The 13953-nt window shown below is 44.8% G+C and overlaps 1 protein-coding gene across 2 annotated transcripts in view; it reads right to left on the reverse strand.

Annotated features, from left to right (window-relative positions):
• Window positions 1-651: 651 nt before the first annotated feature.
• The window catches only part of LOC8039533 (ubiquitin carboxyl-terminal hydrolase 15), a 61279-nt gene continuing 47977 nt past the window's right edge, over window positions 652-13953 (reverse strand). Inside the window, exons 17-21 of one of the 2 annotated variants that reach the window (XM_029983918.3) lie at window positions 11856-12118; window positions 8784-9049; window positions 5653-5756; window positions 5183-5271; window positions 652-2497 (exon numbers count right to left, since the gene is read on the reverse strand). In XM_029983918.3, the coding sequence (XP_029839778.2) occupies window positions 2348-2497; window positions 5183-5271; window positions 5653-5756; window positions 8784-9049; window positions 11856-12118 (872 nt within the window). In that variant the 3' untranslated portion in view covers window positions 652-2347. Of the gene's footprint in view, window positions 2498-5182; window positions 5272-5652; window positions 5757-8783; window positions 9050-11855; window positions 12167-13953 lie in introns of both variants that reach the window. The other variant, XM_029983917.3, reaches the window with a different exon arrangement.

Raw genomic sequence — 13953 nt, forward strand, 5'->3', positions numbered from 1 at the left:
TGTCTCTGCTGCATTGTGCGAAGACAGCGCAGCAGAGGTTGGTTGCACTATTTCACCATGGGGTGCGGTGCCGTCGGTGCCGAGAAGCGCTCTCATTGAAAACCGAAACTTAAAAACCCGTCAAAGCTGTGCTGTTATTCAGGAAGCTGTAAAATGCCGTGTGCGCCATCTATAGCCTTCAATTTTTTTGTTTAGTGTTTTTCGATGTTGCTCAGCAAGTTTCCAAATGAAATCATGCCCTTCAACTCAATATTTAAAAAAATTAATTACCCAAAAATAATTAAGAACTTAATTATTCCAATAAGTTCCATAAATAGGCCCCTGGCCTAGGACCAAAACGACACAGGCATTTTTTTTGGCGCGATGCATAGTTTTTGCAATATCGAGTTTGTCCACCTTTCGTGAAACACCCTGTATTGTAAAATTTAGGATGTCACATGCACCCATCCCATTTTTTCACGATTATCTTCAAACTTTGAGGGGGCACTTGCTCAGTATTTTACGGTAACTCTTAACAAAGGTAAACAATCGTTCCAATCAGTATTCTTTTATATTATGATAACACCAGGTGTTTGTCAGATGTATGTGTGAGGAACAACCAATCTCTGCAACTGCATTAAATTTGGTTGCAAGGATTCAATAACGCAATTCTGCTTGCTAGCATTCTTTATTATTCCAAGTAAAAAGAACAGTGTCGCAATGGACCTGCATCTCAGAACAAAAGTATTTTCAGGATTTGAGAGTCACAAATCAAAATGCCAATACTCTTCGACAGATTTCCTTCACTTGTGTTTGAACCATATTCCACATTATGCGATTGTACAATTTTTTTTCCCCCACATCACGTGAACTCTTGACGCTTTCTCCTAGAAGCTCCACTTCTTAAAGAAAACTAACAAAACCGCTAGATGAAAAAAAAAGCTTAAAACAGCTTTCCTTTGCTATACCGGGCAAAGAACTAGAAAACAGACCTTTATTTCAAATTTACAACATAACCCAGAACACATTTACAGTGGAAGCAAAAGGGAGAACGGAACCTCGCAACAGCGAGATCGCCCAACTTTTGATCAAACCGTCACGTAATAAATTACACAATTTCTCAAATAAAAAAAATAGCCTAAAGCAGACGTGCCAAAAAAAACAAGCCAAAAAAAGCATCTATGAAAAAAAAAACACCTAAGAGAAGAAACAAACAAACTGGATTACTTTACCGCATTTCTTTCAGATACTGCAAGAAGAGGAAAGTACTGTGTGCAACTTCCAACAGCCAATCCAGGTTGCCTCGAACACCGTTGTCGCGTAGTATCACAACATTCCGTTTCGGCTCCGGCAGAGAGAAGTCATGGTCGCGTAGGATCAATCAATCTTTTCAGTCAAGGCGACGTGCCTCTTCTTGGCAATGTTCCGACCTGATACAGAGCTACTCCCGACACAAACTGCAAACCACGGATTCAAATCAGGACCAACGATGTAACCGCAAGCCGATACCACCACATCACCCGTCAGTGCAAATACCTCTCTCTACCAATCGTCACACCTCGTATCAAAATTAGGGTTACAATAAAGGCAGCTCCAGCTGAACCAGCTTTCAGGTGCTTCAGCCTAACATGGTGCCAGTTCTTTTTCCTACCGGCTGCATCTCTGCCCAATTCACCTCTGCGGCCCTACCGAAATTCCCTATGCACTAAATTGAGACAACAAATTTCTTTTCACTACCCCGCGAAAGCTAGGACTTTTGAGAACGCCCAAACCGGCACAAGTACCAAACGCCTATTCTTTCATACAAACGTTCCTCCTTTACGAGTCAAATGAAGACTGGAAGATTCGTCCGCGAGGACTCGGTAGGCAAGATCAACCCCTTTCGAAAACCCCGACGGGAAAAGGTAAAAAATATTTCTCCCACGTTTTCGCCGCCCTCTAAGCACCCGCAATGAAACCTATCCGGGAAATTCGACGCAAGTGACCCAGCTGCATGCCGATCCAAGTAAGATTGCCCTTTAATCTCCGCCGTAAAAAAAAAAAAGAGCCAACATAAAAAAGCATTTGAACGGCGCCACAATAGACGTCGTTTGGGCTCTTTTCTCAAGCCGGTCAGTCAGAAACAAAACAAACAATCGTTAGAGACACGGGAATGGCGGTCGGGGGAGTCGAGGCAGAGCGGCGTCGGCAAAAACGGCGGGCAAGAACTCGGAAACTGCGGGACGGCTGACTGTCGGGACGCCGCGCTCTTCCACCTCTCTCTTCTTGCACGTGCAAAAGCCCCTCTCTCGGCATTCTCGGGCATTGTCCGTGTTCTCTCCTCTCTTCCCTCGCCCCCCGGTCGGGGGTGGCACTGTCTGTCTGCTTCCTAGCTGAGGTCCATGTGTTCTTCGTCCACGGGGGAACCGGACGCGGAGGAGCACTGGCGGTCGGCTGATGACGCACTCGCAGACGCCGACGGGTTCCGAGATCGTCCTTCGCCGCGCTTGGCGTAGAAGAGCACGTAGGCCGCCTTCGACTGGTGTTGGGTCCGCGACGGAGGCGTCCCGGAGGAGCAGGAGAGAAGAAAGCGAGAAAGAAAATACTGTTATGGTTCCACTCAATAATCTGAGTTTGCATGCGGCGCAGTGCAATCTCTGTCGGGTGCTGTTCTTGTCACGTCGGTAACTAGCTTTCCCAACAAAAATGAAAAATTTCGTGCTCGGACACTCGTAGAGCATTCCAGAGCTCTCCAACTTGGAAGCCTTTGCTCTATGCATTCTAGACCAAACACATTTCCGGTAAACGTTCTGAAACCTGGTGTCGACGAAGAAAAAGAATCAAAGGGGACCAGCAACTCCAAGCTTCCAAATGTCTGGTCCCTGCCAGCTTGTGTAGACTTTCATCCCCATTGCGTTTTGTGCGGCGATTGAGCTTGGCAAGAGGTAGGGTTCGCTGCATGCCCTCACGTTGTGGCCGCACTTACGAAGTGGCTCTACTAAATAAACGAGCTCATATGTTCATAGTTGGTTCCACGAGTAAAGAAAGTGATGTGCTTAGAGCTCATTACTTACAAATTTCTCAATGCTACACATGCTTGCACTCGTTAATAATAAAGGTCCGATGTGAGCAGTCACCTCACATTAACCAAAGTGGAGATGCAGGAGAGTTGGTTCATGATACAACTGGAAACAGCGCACAAATAACAGACGAGAAAGTTGTAGACGGGACAAGCGCTTGTCTCATCTACAGCTTCCTCGTTTTTGTTATTTGTGCACCGTTTTCAGTTGTGTCACAGTAATCTTTTTGAAAGAATGCACAGCCCAAATTAGACTGCACACATAGGGAGTTTGATAGATTGTTCCGGTAACAATGCTCAATATTCAATAGGTGCCTTTACACGTGTGTTGTATTGTTATCGAGTACTGCTGTTGAAAATGTATCTACTGAAACTCCCTTATTTCCATTCTTAGCCAAGTGTGGCGTCAATTCGTTAGACTCTGCAACACTGTTAGCGCGAACAAGCGATCGCTGGTTTTATCTTTTTCTTCCTCAGTATTGAAGGACTGTCATCAAAACTCGTTTTTTTTGCACTCTCCAATGAACCAGTACACCCCTAAACCTTGATTCATGTATCCAATGTACTCCAGACAACACTTTTAGACTACTTTCATCAACATAAAAGAGTGTTTTCGACTGACATCAACATGAGTGATGAAGTTAAAGGCTGGTTCTGACGTTTGCATCCAAGTACAACTGGGTACCGTTACAACTGCCTACAACTAACTAGTTGCTACAACAAGATGCTATGCCAGGCTGTTACGGCAACCAAGGGCCACGCAACATGTGCAAAGCGTCATGATGAAATGTAAGAGATGTAATGCAATGCAACACAAAGCAAATGCCTGAATCAGCCAACATGTGCAAAGCGTCATGATGAAATGTAAGAGATGCAATGCAATGCAACACAAAGCAAATGTCTGAGTCAGCCTTAAACCAAGCACAAAAAGAATGCCACTCACTCGGTAAAGCTAAATTAGGAGAGCACCAAAGAAAAATTTTGTCCCTTTCCCTAATTTTCTACTAGTATAGCTTATTCTTCTTTCACTTTTTCTATCTTGTTGTAACATCATTAAAACGCTCACGTCACAGCCTTGAAAACTCAAAACATGTCTAGTGAAGTGAAGATTCCATTATAGAATCCAAATTTTGGATAATACAAATATTTCCCGGGATCGCTCGCGATTCGTATCATCGAGATTCTACTGTAGTTCGCTTTTCGTTCACTTCTTGCATCTTGTTTTAACATAGAAATGCTGAAGTCACAACCTCAAAGAATCCTACATGTGTTTGCCAAAGTAAAAAAGCAGGTGTAGACCACTGTTGGTCCCTTCTTTGCTTGATGCAGAGCAAAAGAAGGGTTGGAATATGAGGTCACATTTCTCTACCCTTTGTATCAGCTTCTCCAAGTCCACAACATAGACTGAAGGTGAAGTGCTGACGAAGGGACACGAACGCAGTGACACAGGTGATAGAAACTTGTGTTTTGCACAAGTTCCCGTCGAACGATGATGCGGCCCTCGTGTTTTACCCGTGCCTCTCACTCACCTCTGGTAGGCGACAAAAATTCCAGCACCTTTCGTGTCACAATGGAGCAGTCTTGGCTCGCTGCATTGAGACACTTTAAACTCGCTTTTCCTGCACATGCTGTCGCCACAGTATATTGAAAGCATCCGACTCACAGTCGGATTGGCTCCGGTTCGAGAAATCGAGCGCTTACATGCTTCCTCCCGATACTTTTCTTTTTTAATTTTTTTTTCTTTTTATACAGTTTAATTTTTGGGTGGCACACTTGCACCACAAGATCTGCGCTAGAGGAAACTGTTAGGTGCTGGCAATATAACATATTACGCGTTAGAACTTTCCAGTGGCACAAATCGAAAGAACAAATTATGGTTCTGTGGTACTGCAATTTCAAGTTCTTACAAATTATAGTGCCCTTTTATTGCAACGCCCCAGAAAAAACGACCTCCTCCTTAGCCGGAAAGTTTCTGCCCGTAGACCCGACTTTGAAAATTGTATCTGGTGCACTAAGTGTTTACCGAACAATGGCAGGCACACTTGCATCTAGGCACATAGATGCAAGTGTGCCACTAGACATCTCGTGCCAATTTTTCTAGGCGCATAAACTAAAACATTGATGGGGCGCAGACACGTGACTCACCACAACATTGTCCTCGGTGGCGGGGGAGACGCTGTTGTCATCGAAGTAATACCACTGCTCCGTTTCCTTGTTCTTCGCATAGGCCGTGTCTGGGGGAGAGGGAGATTATTGCCACCAGTCACAAGAGGTCAAGGCCACCCACGAAAGAATGCCAGAACACATAGCAGCAGCAGTTCGGCAGAAAACAAAAAGAGCCTCAATGGTTAAAGAAATCTTTCGTACACATCATTGTACGCAAAGACTGCTGTCCAGCAGGATTCAAATGAAGTTGCTTTCTGTTTGACCTAGTATCGTAGCGTAACCAGCGCAGAGATTTATCGGTTGCTACACATTCCTGGACTAACCCAGGAAATGCATGGATAACATTGTACGCGACTTTTAGGTATGACCGCACTAATAAAAAGCTGCTATGGCCCTACTGTTTGCCAAGGAGATTGGACAAGTGTAGAAAGACGGGCTGGGCTACTCACAGTGTCCGCCACCCATGCCGCCGTAGTGGTTGGCCACTGCGATGAGATCGTACACAGCTGGACCATGCTTCTGGTTGATGATGTAGTCGTGCATCCTCAGATTGCTGCGGAAAAAGCGTGCAGCATGAGTCTCCATCCAAATGGACTTGTTTCAAAACCGACGCGCCCCATTGCGGCGAAATACCACGCAGTGCACTCTGGGAACTAGTTGGCCACTCAGTTTCGGTTTCGACTGAGCAGCTTCATCTCATGCTATCACGCCGCGACCGAACGCGCTGCTCGCGTTTTCGATTATCTGACTTTTCACGGACGTACAATGCACTCATTTTCGAGCGATACAATACGAAGACCGGGGCACTTTCCTTAGTTCCCGAAACACCGGATATTGTACGTGCGTATGCGAACGTAGTAAGTCGTGGCTTAGTCACCTCACCCCACGAGTGCATGTTTGAGCTCAATTTCAATAATCCCGTCTAGTACCAGTGAACTAGAACTGAGATTTGTTCACCTGGAGCTTTACACATATTTTTTTTTTTTGCCAAACGTTCGCTTCTTGTTACTTCATTGGGCGAAAAGCAAGCCGCATCCTCACAGGGTATCAAAGTTGAGCCCAGCGTTTACGCATGAACTTTTAAGGAAACGCAATAATTTCGACTACACTACTGCACAAAAGTTACTATGATGTCTTCCTCGTGTCATCACCTATCTCACACTCAAATTTTATGCTGATAGAAGATTAACTTTTCGCAAACGCTGAGATCGGCTAGCTACGACGGAGCCCCTAACAAGCGTCCCCTACTCCTCGCTAAGCCTTTTTGGACGAGCTTTTACTGACGCCCAAGATCTGTGCCTGAACGGTGTGTCTGAAATTATCTCGGCATATACTCAGGCAGGAAGAAAGCAAACACATAACAAATATTATGGCCATTAGCAACCGTCAAACGCGCTTTGAATTCGTTTGAGCGCTTGTGTGAAGAATGTCGCACCGTGCGCCGGACGGGCATGAACCCCTATGCGGTGCGCATAGGGGTTCATGCCCGTCCGGCGCATTTCCGGCGAACGGTGCGACATTCTTCACAGAAGTGCTCGACTTTTGCTTTCTTAAAACGGTCTGTATGTGCGAATTTTCCTATATGATTGCAGGATAACTTTATGCGCATACGCGATGTTGAATATTAGTGGAATGCAAGCGGGTGGGAACTTCACTTCGCGCAGTGCTGCGGGTCTGTTCAGATAAGAGATAAGAAGTGTGCTAAAATTTAGCTTTTCAATGGCGCCTCCGAGTTTTACCTTGCATACTCAGGCATATTAAAAAAAACAGTAATAGCAAAAAGTAATATTTCGTGTATGGACGCACGAAACAAACTTCCTGATCAACAACACTAATGTAAAGACGCGAGCTTGATGTATGCATACTTATTGGTTGCTACAGCTTGTTGATTCGTACACAAGCAAGATCCCCGAGCTTCGCAGCGTCGAGATTCCCAGCACTGGCTCGTCCACATACCTCGATTGGAACGCTAACAGGAAGGCTCAAGTACAAGAATACAACAAGCATGTGTTAAGACAAGCTATACGTCTCAGGCTTGTGCTAAAGGTTCGAGGTCTGGCCATTTAGGTTAGTTTAGAGACCACAAATGACGCTCTTGGGACCAAAAAACAATCTCTTGTCGACGTGTCTATCGAAACCGAAACCATGCCACCCTCCTCCCTGGCCAACTAGTTCCCAGAGTGCAACGCGCGCCGTGTTGCATGCAGGGCTTTATGGAAGTAGTCTATTGCACTGCAATGATAAGTCAGTCTTCCTGTCTGATTTCCGGTTGCCCCAGACGTTAAAGCAACATTCATAAATTATATTTTTCTTGGACTACTAACCGTAATTCAGAACAAAAATTAATTTATTTTGTGAATAAAAACTCGCGGAGTCTACATCGTGCAAGTGCATAATGTGCAAGACGCACTTGTGAATATGTACTTTAATGTGTACTTCATTTACTCAAAAAATAGAAGAACCCTTTTAAGTACAAGGCCAACATACACCGGGTGTTTCTGGAAATGCGGGTGAAATTGTCCCGCGAAAACTACGGATCACACAGAAAAAAAGGTTGATGCCGTAATGGTCAGTGCCAAAGGCCCATTAAGAAAAATCATTAGCATTAAGAATAGGGTAATTAGCTACTTTTCTATTAATATTAAGGTACTGTTTATATTAGAAACTTGATGCAAACCATTCAAAACTAATAAACACATTGTTAAGAAAAATTGCGCAATATTGACGTGTTTCTAGGTTTCAGTTTTTATTAGAGCGATCTCCGTGTCGGCAATCCCGCCCCATTCGGCCAAAAGACGCCATGTGCGTGCGGCACCACGCATCACACACAAAGGTGTCTTCACACAGGCAGCAACATAAACAAAATTACAAAAGGAAACTTCAGACTGCTTACGTGTATGAATGCCATGTTTTGCTGCTACAGATGGGAATTTAGCTGCCGTTTCGATGCTACAGACGGTTACAGACAACGCCAGCTTCGCTCCAAGGGACCAGTTAACGCTTTCGCATTAAGAGGCAGACCTGATTCGGTAGTCCGGAGACCTTCTTACCTAGCCTCTTCTACGTGCGATGCGTGGCAGCGCAAGTACGTTGTGCGTCACCACCACGGGGAGCGGGATTCCTGGTGCGGAGAAGCACTCTGACAAGAAAGCGAAACCTACAAACGTGCTCAATGAAAATTTTTCTTGGAACGTGCGAAAAAGTTGCGCATGCCATATAGCGTTGTAATTTGGGTGGATTTAGTAGTTTTCGATGATGCCCGGCAAGTTCTTAACTGAAACTGCACCTTCAAAATTAATTAATAAAAATTTACTTAGAGGAAAGTAATTAATTACCCAATTATTCCTCACGCTAATACTTTTCCCTAACAAGCTCCTTGACACAGACCGCTATGGCATCAACCTTTTTTTCACGCAATGTATACACTTCGCAGGAGTGATTTTGGCTCGCATTTCCAAAAGTAGCCTGTAAACATTGCTAGGATTCCTACGGATAGGGCTTCGGATATTTGGCTAAGCAACGCAACAAACGTGGACACTCGCGAACGTGGCTCGTTAGCCGGCCGGATGGGGGGAGGCACCTGATGGGGAACTCGACGAGGGTGTCGATCTTGTCTCGCCAGAAGCGGTTGTAGGAGAAGCGCTTGAGGTGGATGATGAGCACCCGGGGCAGGCTCCACAGGTCAAACTTCTTGGTGGCCTGCTTGTGGCTGCGGCACGAGGGGCAGAACCAGGGGTCCTCGGCCCCCAGCTTCTCCGTCGTCGTAAACAGCTCCAGGCACTCCCGCAGCTGTAGCTGCCGCTTGGCCACCTGCCGCTGGTGCATCGACTCGTGCACCACCATGTCCTGCGAGAGAGGGGGACCTTCCTTCGTGTCCAGGGTCGCTATTCTATTCCGGCCTTGCGCCCTTTGGAAAGGTTGCGCCGCTAGCGTACAATGTTAATGCGATTACGGTCGAATCTCGTTAATTCAACTCGAGGGGGACTGAACATTTGTCTGAATAAAGAAGAGTTTTAATTACCGGGAGTTTCCTCCCATAGAGACGCATAGGATGGGACCTGCATGTTAGTTTGAATTATCCGCAAGTTCGAATTAAGAGAGTAACGAGATTCTACTGTAATGCGAAGGTGCAGCGACCTGGACGAGAGTGACGATTACGTAGCTAGGGGACTGATGCGTGATAGGAAAAATTCGCCTGATCATGGTCCTAGCTGCGTTTGGAGTTTTGTGTTTGTCCTTTCTCCCCCTTGTTTCCCTTCTCCGGGGATTATTGCTAATCTTATCCAGCTCACTGCACCTTTGCAATGAATTATCGTCGTAACCTTAAAATGGGGGCTGTTTACCCTTGTTGGTGTTAGGCCAGAGGCAGCAGTTAAAACCCGTTTGCTCTACTGACGTCTAACTAATGGTTAGCTCAGTTGGTAGAGCGCTCCACTGGAAATGCAGAGGTCTTTGGTTCGATACCGGGACCAGGCGGATTTTTTCAGTTATGCACCAGTCACTTAGCTGTATTTGGAGACTTTTGTTTGTCCTCTGTCCCCCTTCTCCAGGGATTATTATAGTTATGTTAGTATATATGTTCGACGGCAGGGTTAAGCGAGCTTCCCCTTTGTTAATGTAATGCATCTCAGAAACACTGTTGCTACAACCTTGCTTACTCCTAACACGTGCACATATCTCTTACCAAACTTTGCGGAATGACAAATTAGTGCTATTGCCTCTTCGGGCACTACTCTGTACTTGTGTTCACTGACCATCAAATCTTGGCGAGCAAGACTGTGATGCAAGACCAGCATATCTTCTAATCTCCCTTCCGCACTTCCCTTACCTCACTTTGTATCCATAAATCAAATGGCTTTTTTTTTTTTTTTTTATTCCAAATTTTTGGGCTTCTTACTTTCTGTCTTATCTCTTCCCCATACATCCCCATTTCCCGCCTTTCTCCTGAATCATGGCTGCTAGTAAACTTCCCCAAATCGCCCATTGTTTTCCCCCTCTTTAGAGTGCCATCCACCATTTCACGCGAAATCATAAGGCCACTGTCGGATACACACGCATGTGAAAAACAGAAAAGACATGCATTGAAAATATTTGCACACTACAGCTATAAGCGAAGTCTCAATCTCCTTTGGACCTCAATAAGATTGCTTGTCCCACATCACCGCTACCTGCAGTTACTGAGGCTGTTGCGACTTTTAGATGACTAGAACAATTTGCTTCATAGGTTGGTAGCAATGAAGACACAGAAGCATGAGCAAACTGAGTGAACCCCTCCCCTGGGGATAATTTGGAGGAAAAGGAGGGTAATTGATGTTTCAGTTTTCAGATATAAAAATTCTGGATAGAACTCAAGAACACAAAACAAGAAGAGTGAAAGGAAAGCTCTTCAATTATTCTTTGCCACGAGATATTCCACAAGTGCATCCTTTATGCTTCACTAAACATTGGCATGTGGCTCCAAAACAGCTTCAGGGCTGAACATAACTTACAAATAAAATTTTAAAGGCACACAGGGCGAGAGCAGAAAAATAAAATAAAGTAGTCTCCAATCCCTGTCAAGGCACCAGCTGGGGCACGGGCACAACCACGAGTGTTTTTTTTTTCTCACGCGAGAAAACAATGCCGAGTTTTGTCCTTCGATTTATTTCTTTCTCTTTTGTCGCAAATATCCTCATGCAATGAAAAAAATATTGCGAGCATATTGTGATTAAGCATCCAAGAACAAGCATGTGTATTCACTCTTCATTTACAGTAGACTCGCAAAAATTCGAACTTCGATATTTCATACTTTCGGATAAATCAAACAAATTTCAAAATTTCGGTTGTCCCACTGTGTTTTCAATGTATTTACAAGTCGCATAATTTGAAAGGTGTTTTCGTGCTATTCATACTTTTTGTTCTCGTGGCCCCGTTGAGCGCGCTTTCTTACAGAGCACCGGTACACTGCAGAGAAGCAACACCCGCAAAGATCGCTTCCACAGGTGCTGCTTCTCCGCAGCGTGTTTTGTCTACAATAGTAGACAACTCTTTTGTCGAATAAATAAACTTAGTTTTGTTTTCAGGTGTCATGTGCTGCCTAAACAGTCTACAATAGACAATGTTTTTGTATGACCGACTTGGACAAATGCTTCAAATGGATCCGACTGGGATCCAAATGCAACTTTTGAAGAGTACACAAATGCTTTTGCATTTTTTTTTTTCTTTTTAACCAAAGGCACAAAACCTCATTCCTTAATTTACAAAGGCCCTCACACAACCAGAAACCAGAACACATTGCTGCGACGAATCGAGATATGCCAGCAGACGTCCAACATTAAGTTCCCTTTTTAACGCAGATTGTGCTACAGGGCAGAGTTTCACGGGAAAGGCGACACTACACACTCCACCGAAACAGAGATAGGGGTAATATGAGCAATTCCTATAGCCCCAGAGGGCTATATTGCTTATATGACCTTGACATCATGAGGTCACATGACTGTGATGTCTCACACACACACACAGACACACACACACACAGACAGACAGACAGACACACACACAGACAGACAGACAGACACAGACAGACAGAGAGAGAGAGAGAGAGCATGTGCCCAGCTCATTCTTAACACATCTCTCGGAACGTTCCCTACGCCCTAGAGGTGGGAAAACTCACGTTGGTGACATGGTCCTTGAAGAAGCGGGCGCGCACCTGGGGCAGCCAGTCTGCGCCCAGGTAGGTGCGGGGCCCCAGCTTCAGAGGCTCCTTCCCGTCCTCCAGGGAGTCCAGGTTGAGAGACCCATTCTCGTTGATGGTGTGCAGGCTGAACAGGCGCCGAGGCGGCTTGTCCACGGCGGGACGCTTGTGGTTGGGCGCCCGCTCCTCTTCCGCGGCCGTGCTGCCCCCCTCCTCTTCCCGCCCGTCTGCACACTCCTCGTCTGCGTCGTGGAACGACTCCTCGTTGCTGCCGTTGAGCACGTCCACCTCTGGGGGACAACCACCGTTGGCCGCCGCTCTTTCTCTACCCCCTTCACTCCCGACATTCCTCTACAAACGTGCATGCCTTGGCAAATTCACTAGTGAGCTCTCTCAGCCACTCACTGCGTGATTGAGGATGACTGAGTGACTTCATTGACTCAGAGGAGTTCATGCGATGTGATGATGAGAGTCCACTAAGTTCACTACATGACTGTGACTCGTGTATTCTCGAAACACGATTCGATAGTGACTCATGAGCTCTGGAGAGTTTATGAGTCACTGTCACATTGTGAACTGTAAAGAGTTCACGATGTGATAAAGAGTTGCTTATGGACTCTGAAGAGTCTGTGATATGAAGGTGAGGGACTCGTGTACTCTGAAGAGTCTGATGTGATACAGTCGGCTATCGATAATTTGAAGCTCAAGAAGAAAGCAAAATGCTTCAAACTAAACATTCCTCAAATAATAAAAAAACAAATAAAACATTTGTTTTGTTTTATATTTAGTATTCATGGATAGAAGTTGATTTCTGCTTGCCTCCGCTAATGGAGACGCGCAGTATTTCATTAACGAAGACGTGTAGTATAGTTGTCTTCAATAAGGGGAAACAAACATAAATTTAAAATTTTTTTTTAAAAAGTTAATTTTTCAAATTTGAGGTTTTCAGTTTTAGAAACTAATTATACATCCTTACACTAAATTTCGTAACCATACACCAAATAGTTAAGTTGATATAAAATATTTTCAACACATTGTGAGGCAGTAACAAAGTAGAGGAGTTCAATGTTTGAATGCATTTTTCTCAGTTCCACTTTTTGCAAAAATTTCATACGAAGGAATCTTTTGTTCGAAGGTAAAAGTATTCCGATACCACAATCAAGATGTTTCTAAACTGAAATTTACAGGGGAATTGGGCTATCTACTTTATTTTGTTTTAAGTTAAAGTCCTCATTGAGAACAAACATTCTTTTCAAAAATTTATGTAGGACAGAAATGCATCTCCTGTCTTGAGGTAATCACTCTTCCTGAAATATTTACATTTGAATTATTAAAACTCGATAACCCGAAGTTCATCATCCCCCACTTTATATACAAGCAGTCAAAATGGTACTTAATTGCTTCATTTGCATATCATAGATTTCATACTGAAGAGTGACACATCTCCTTATGCAAGTATATTAAATTGTCCTAGAGAGCTCAAAGTTTGCACAATACACATTCATCTGATGTTAAATCTCCGCTGCAAATTTCATTCTGATCACTTGAGTAGTTAAGAAGCTAAATCTCTAGCCAGTGTCCCCCCTAACTGGAATACTGCGTTAAAATTGCAAACCTTTCTTGGGCACCTTCGACAGTTTCTTTGCCAAAAAACACATAAAATTGTACTCCGTGGTGCCACAAGATGTGTCCGCGTCAGCGGCACTTGGCCACTTGAACTAGAAAGTGACACGATCGTTCCTAGGCCCGTCACTGTACAACTACAGACCGCACCATGTTTGTTGAAATCAATATATTCAGTGGACAAAACATCTCATAGGACTGGTAATGCCTCAAACCAAAAGTTTGTTGGCCGTAAACACCGCGTGGCCGCGCTCGCTTTTGTATTTTACATGGGAATCACTCCATGATGTGCATGCTTGCAGCCATGCTAACTTGGCTTGGCTTGCATGGCTTGGCTTGGCTTGGCCGCCTTGCGGCTTGTTTGTGCACCATGCTCGTTCCTTCTTTTTCCCTACCGCAGAAACGGTCCATCCATCCCATGGATGGATGGATGGATATTACTGGCTATGCCCTT

This window comes from Ixodes scapularis, unplaced genomic scaffold (genome assembly GCF_016920785.2).
Source record: "Ixodes scapularis isolate PalLabHiFi unplaced genomic scaffold, ASM1692078v2 PGA_scaffold2__306_contigs__length_199485367, whole genome shotgun sequence".
NCBI lineage: Eukaryota > Metazoa > Arthropoda > Arachnida > Ixodida > Ixodidae > Ixodes > Ixodes scapularis.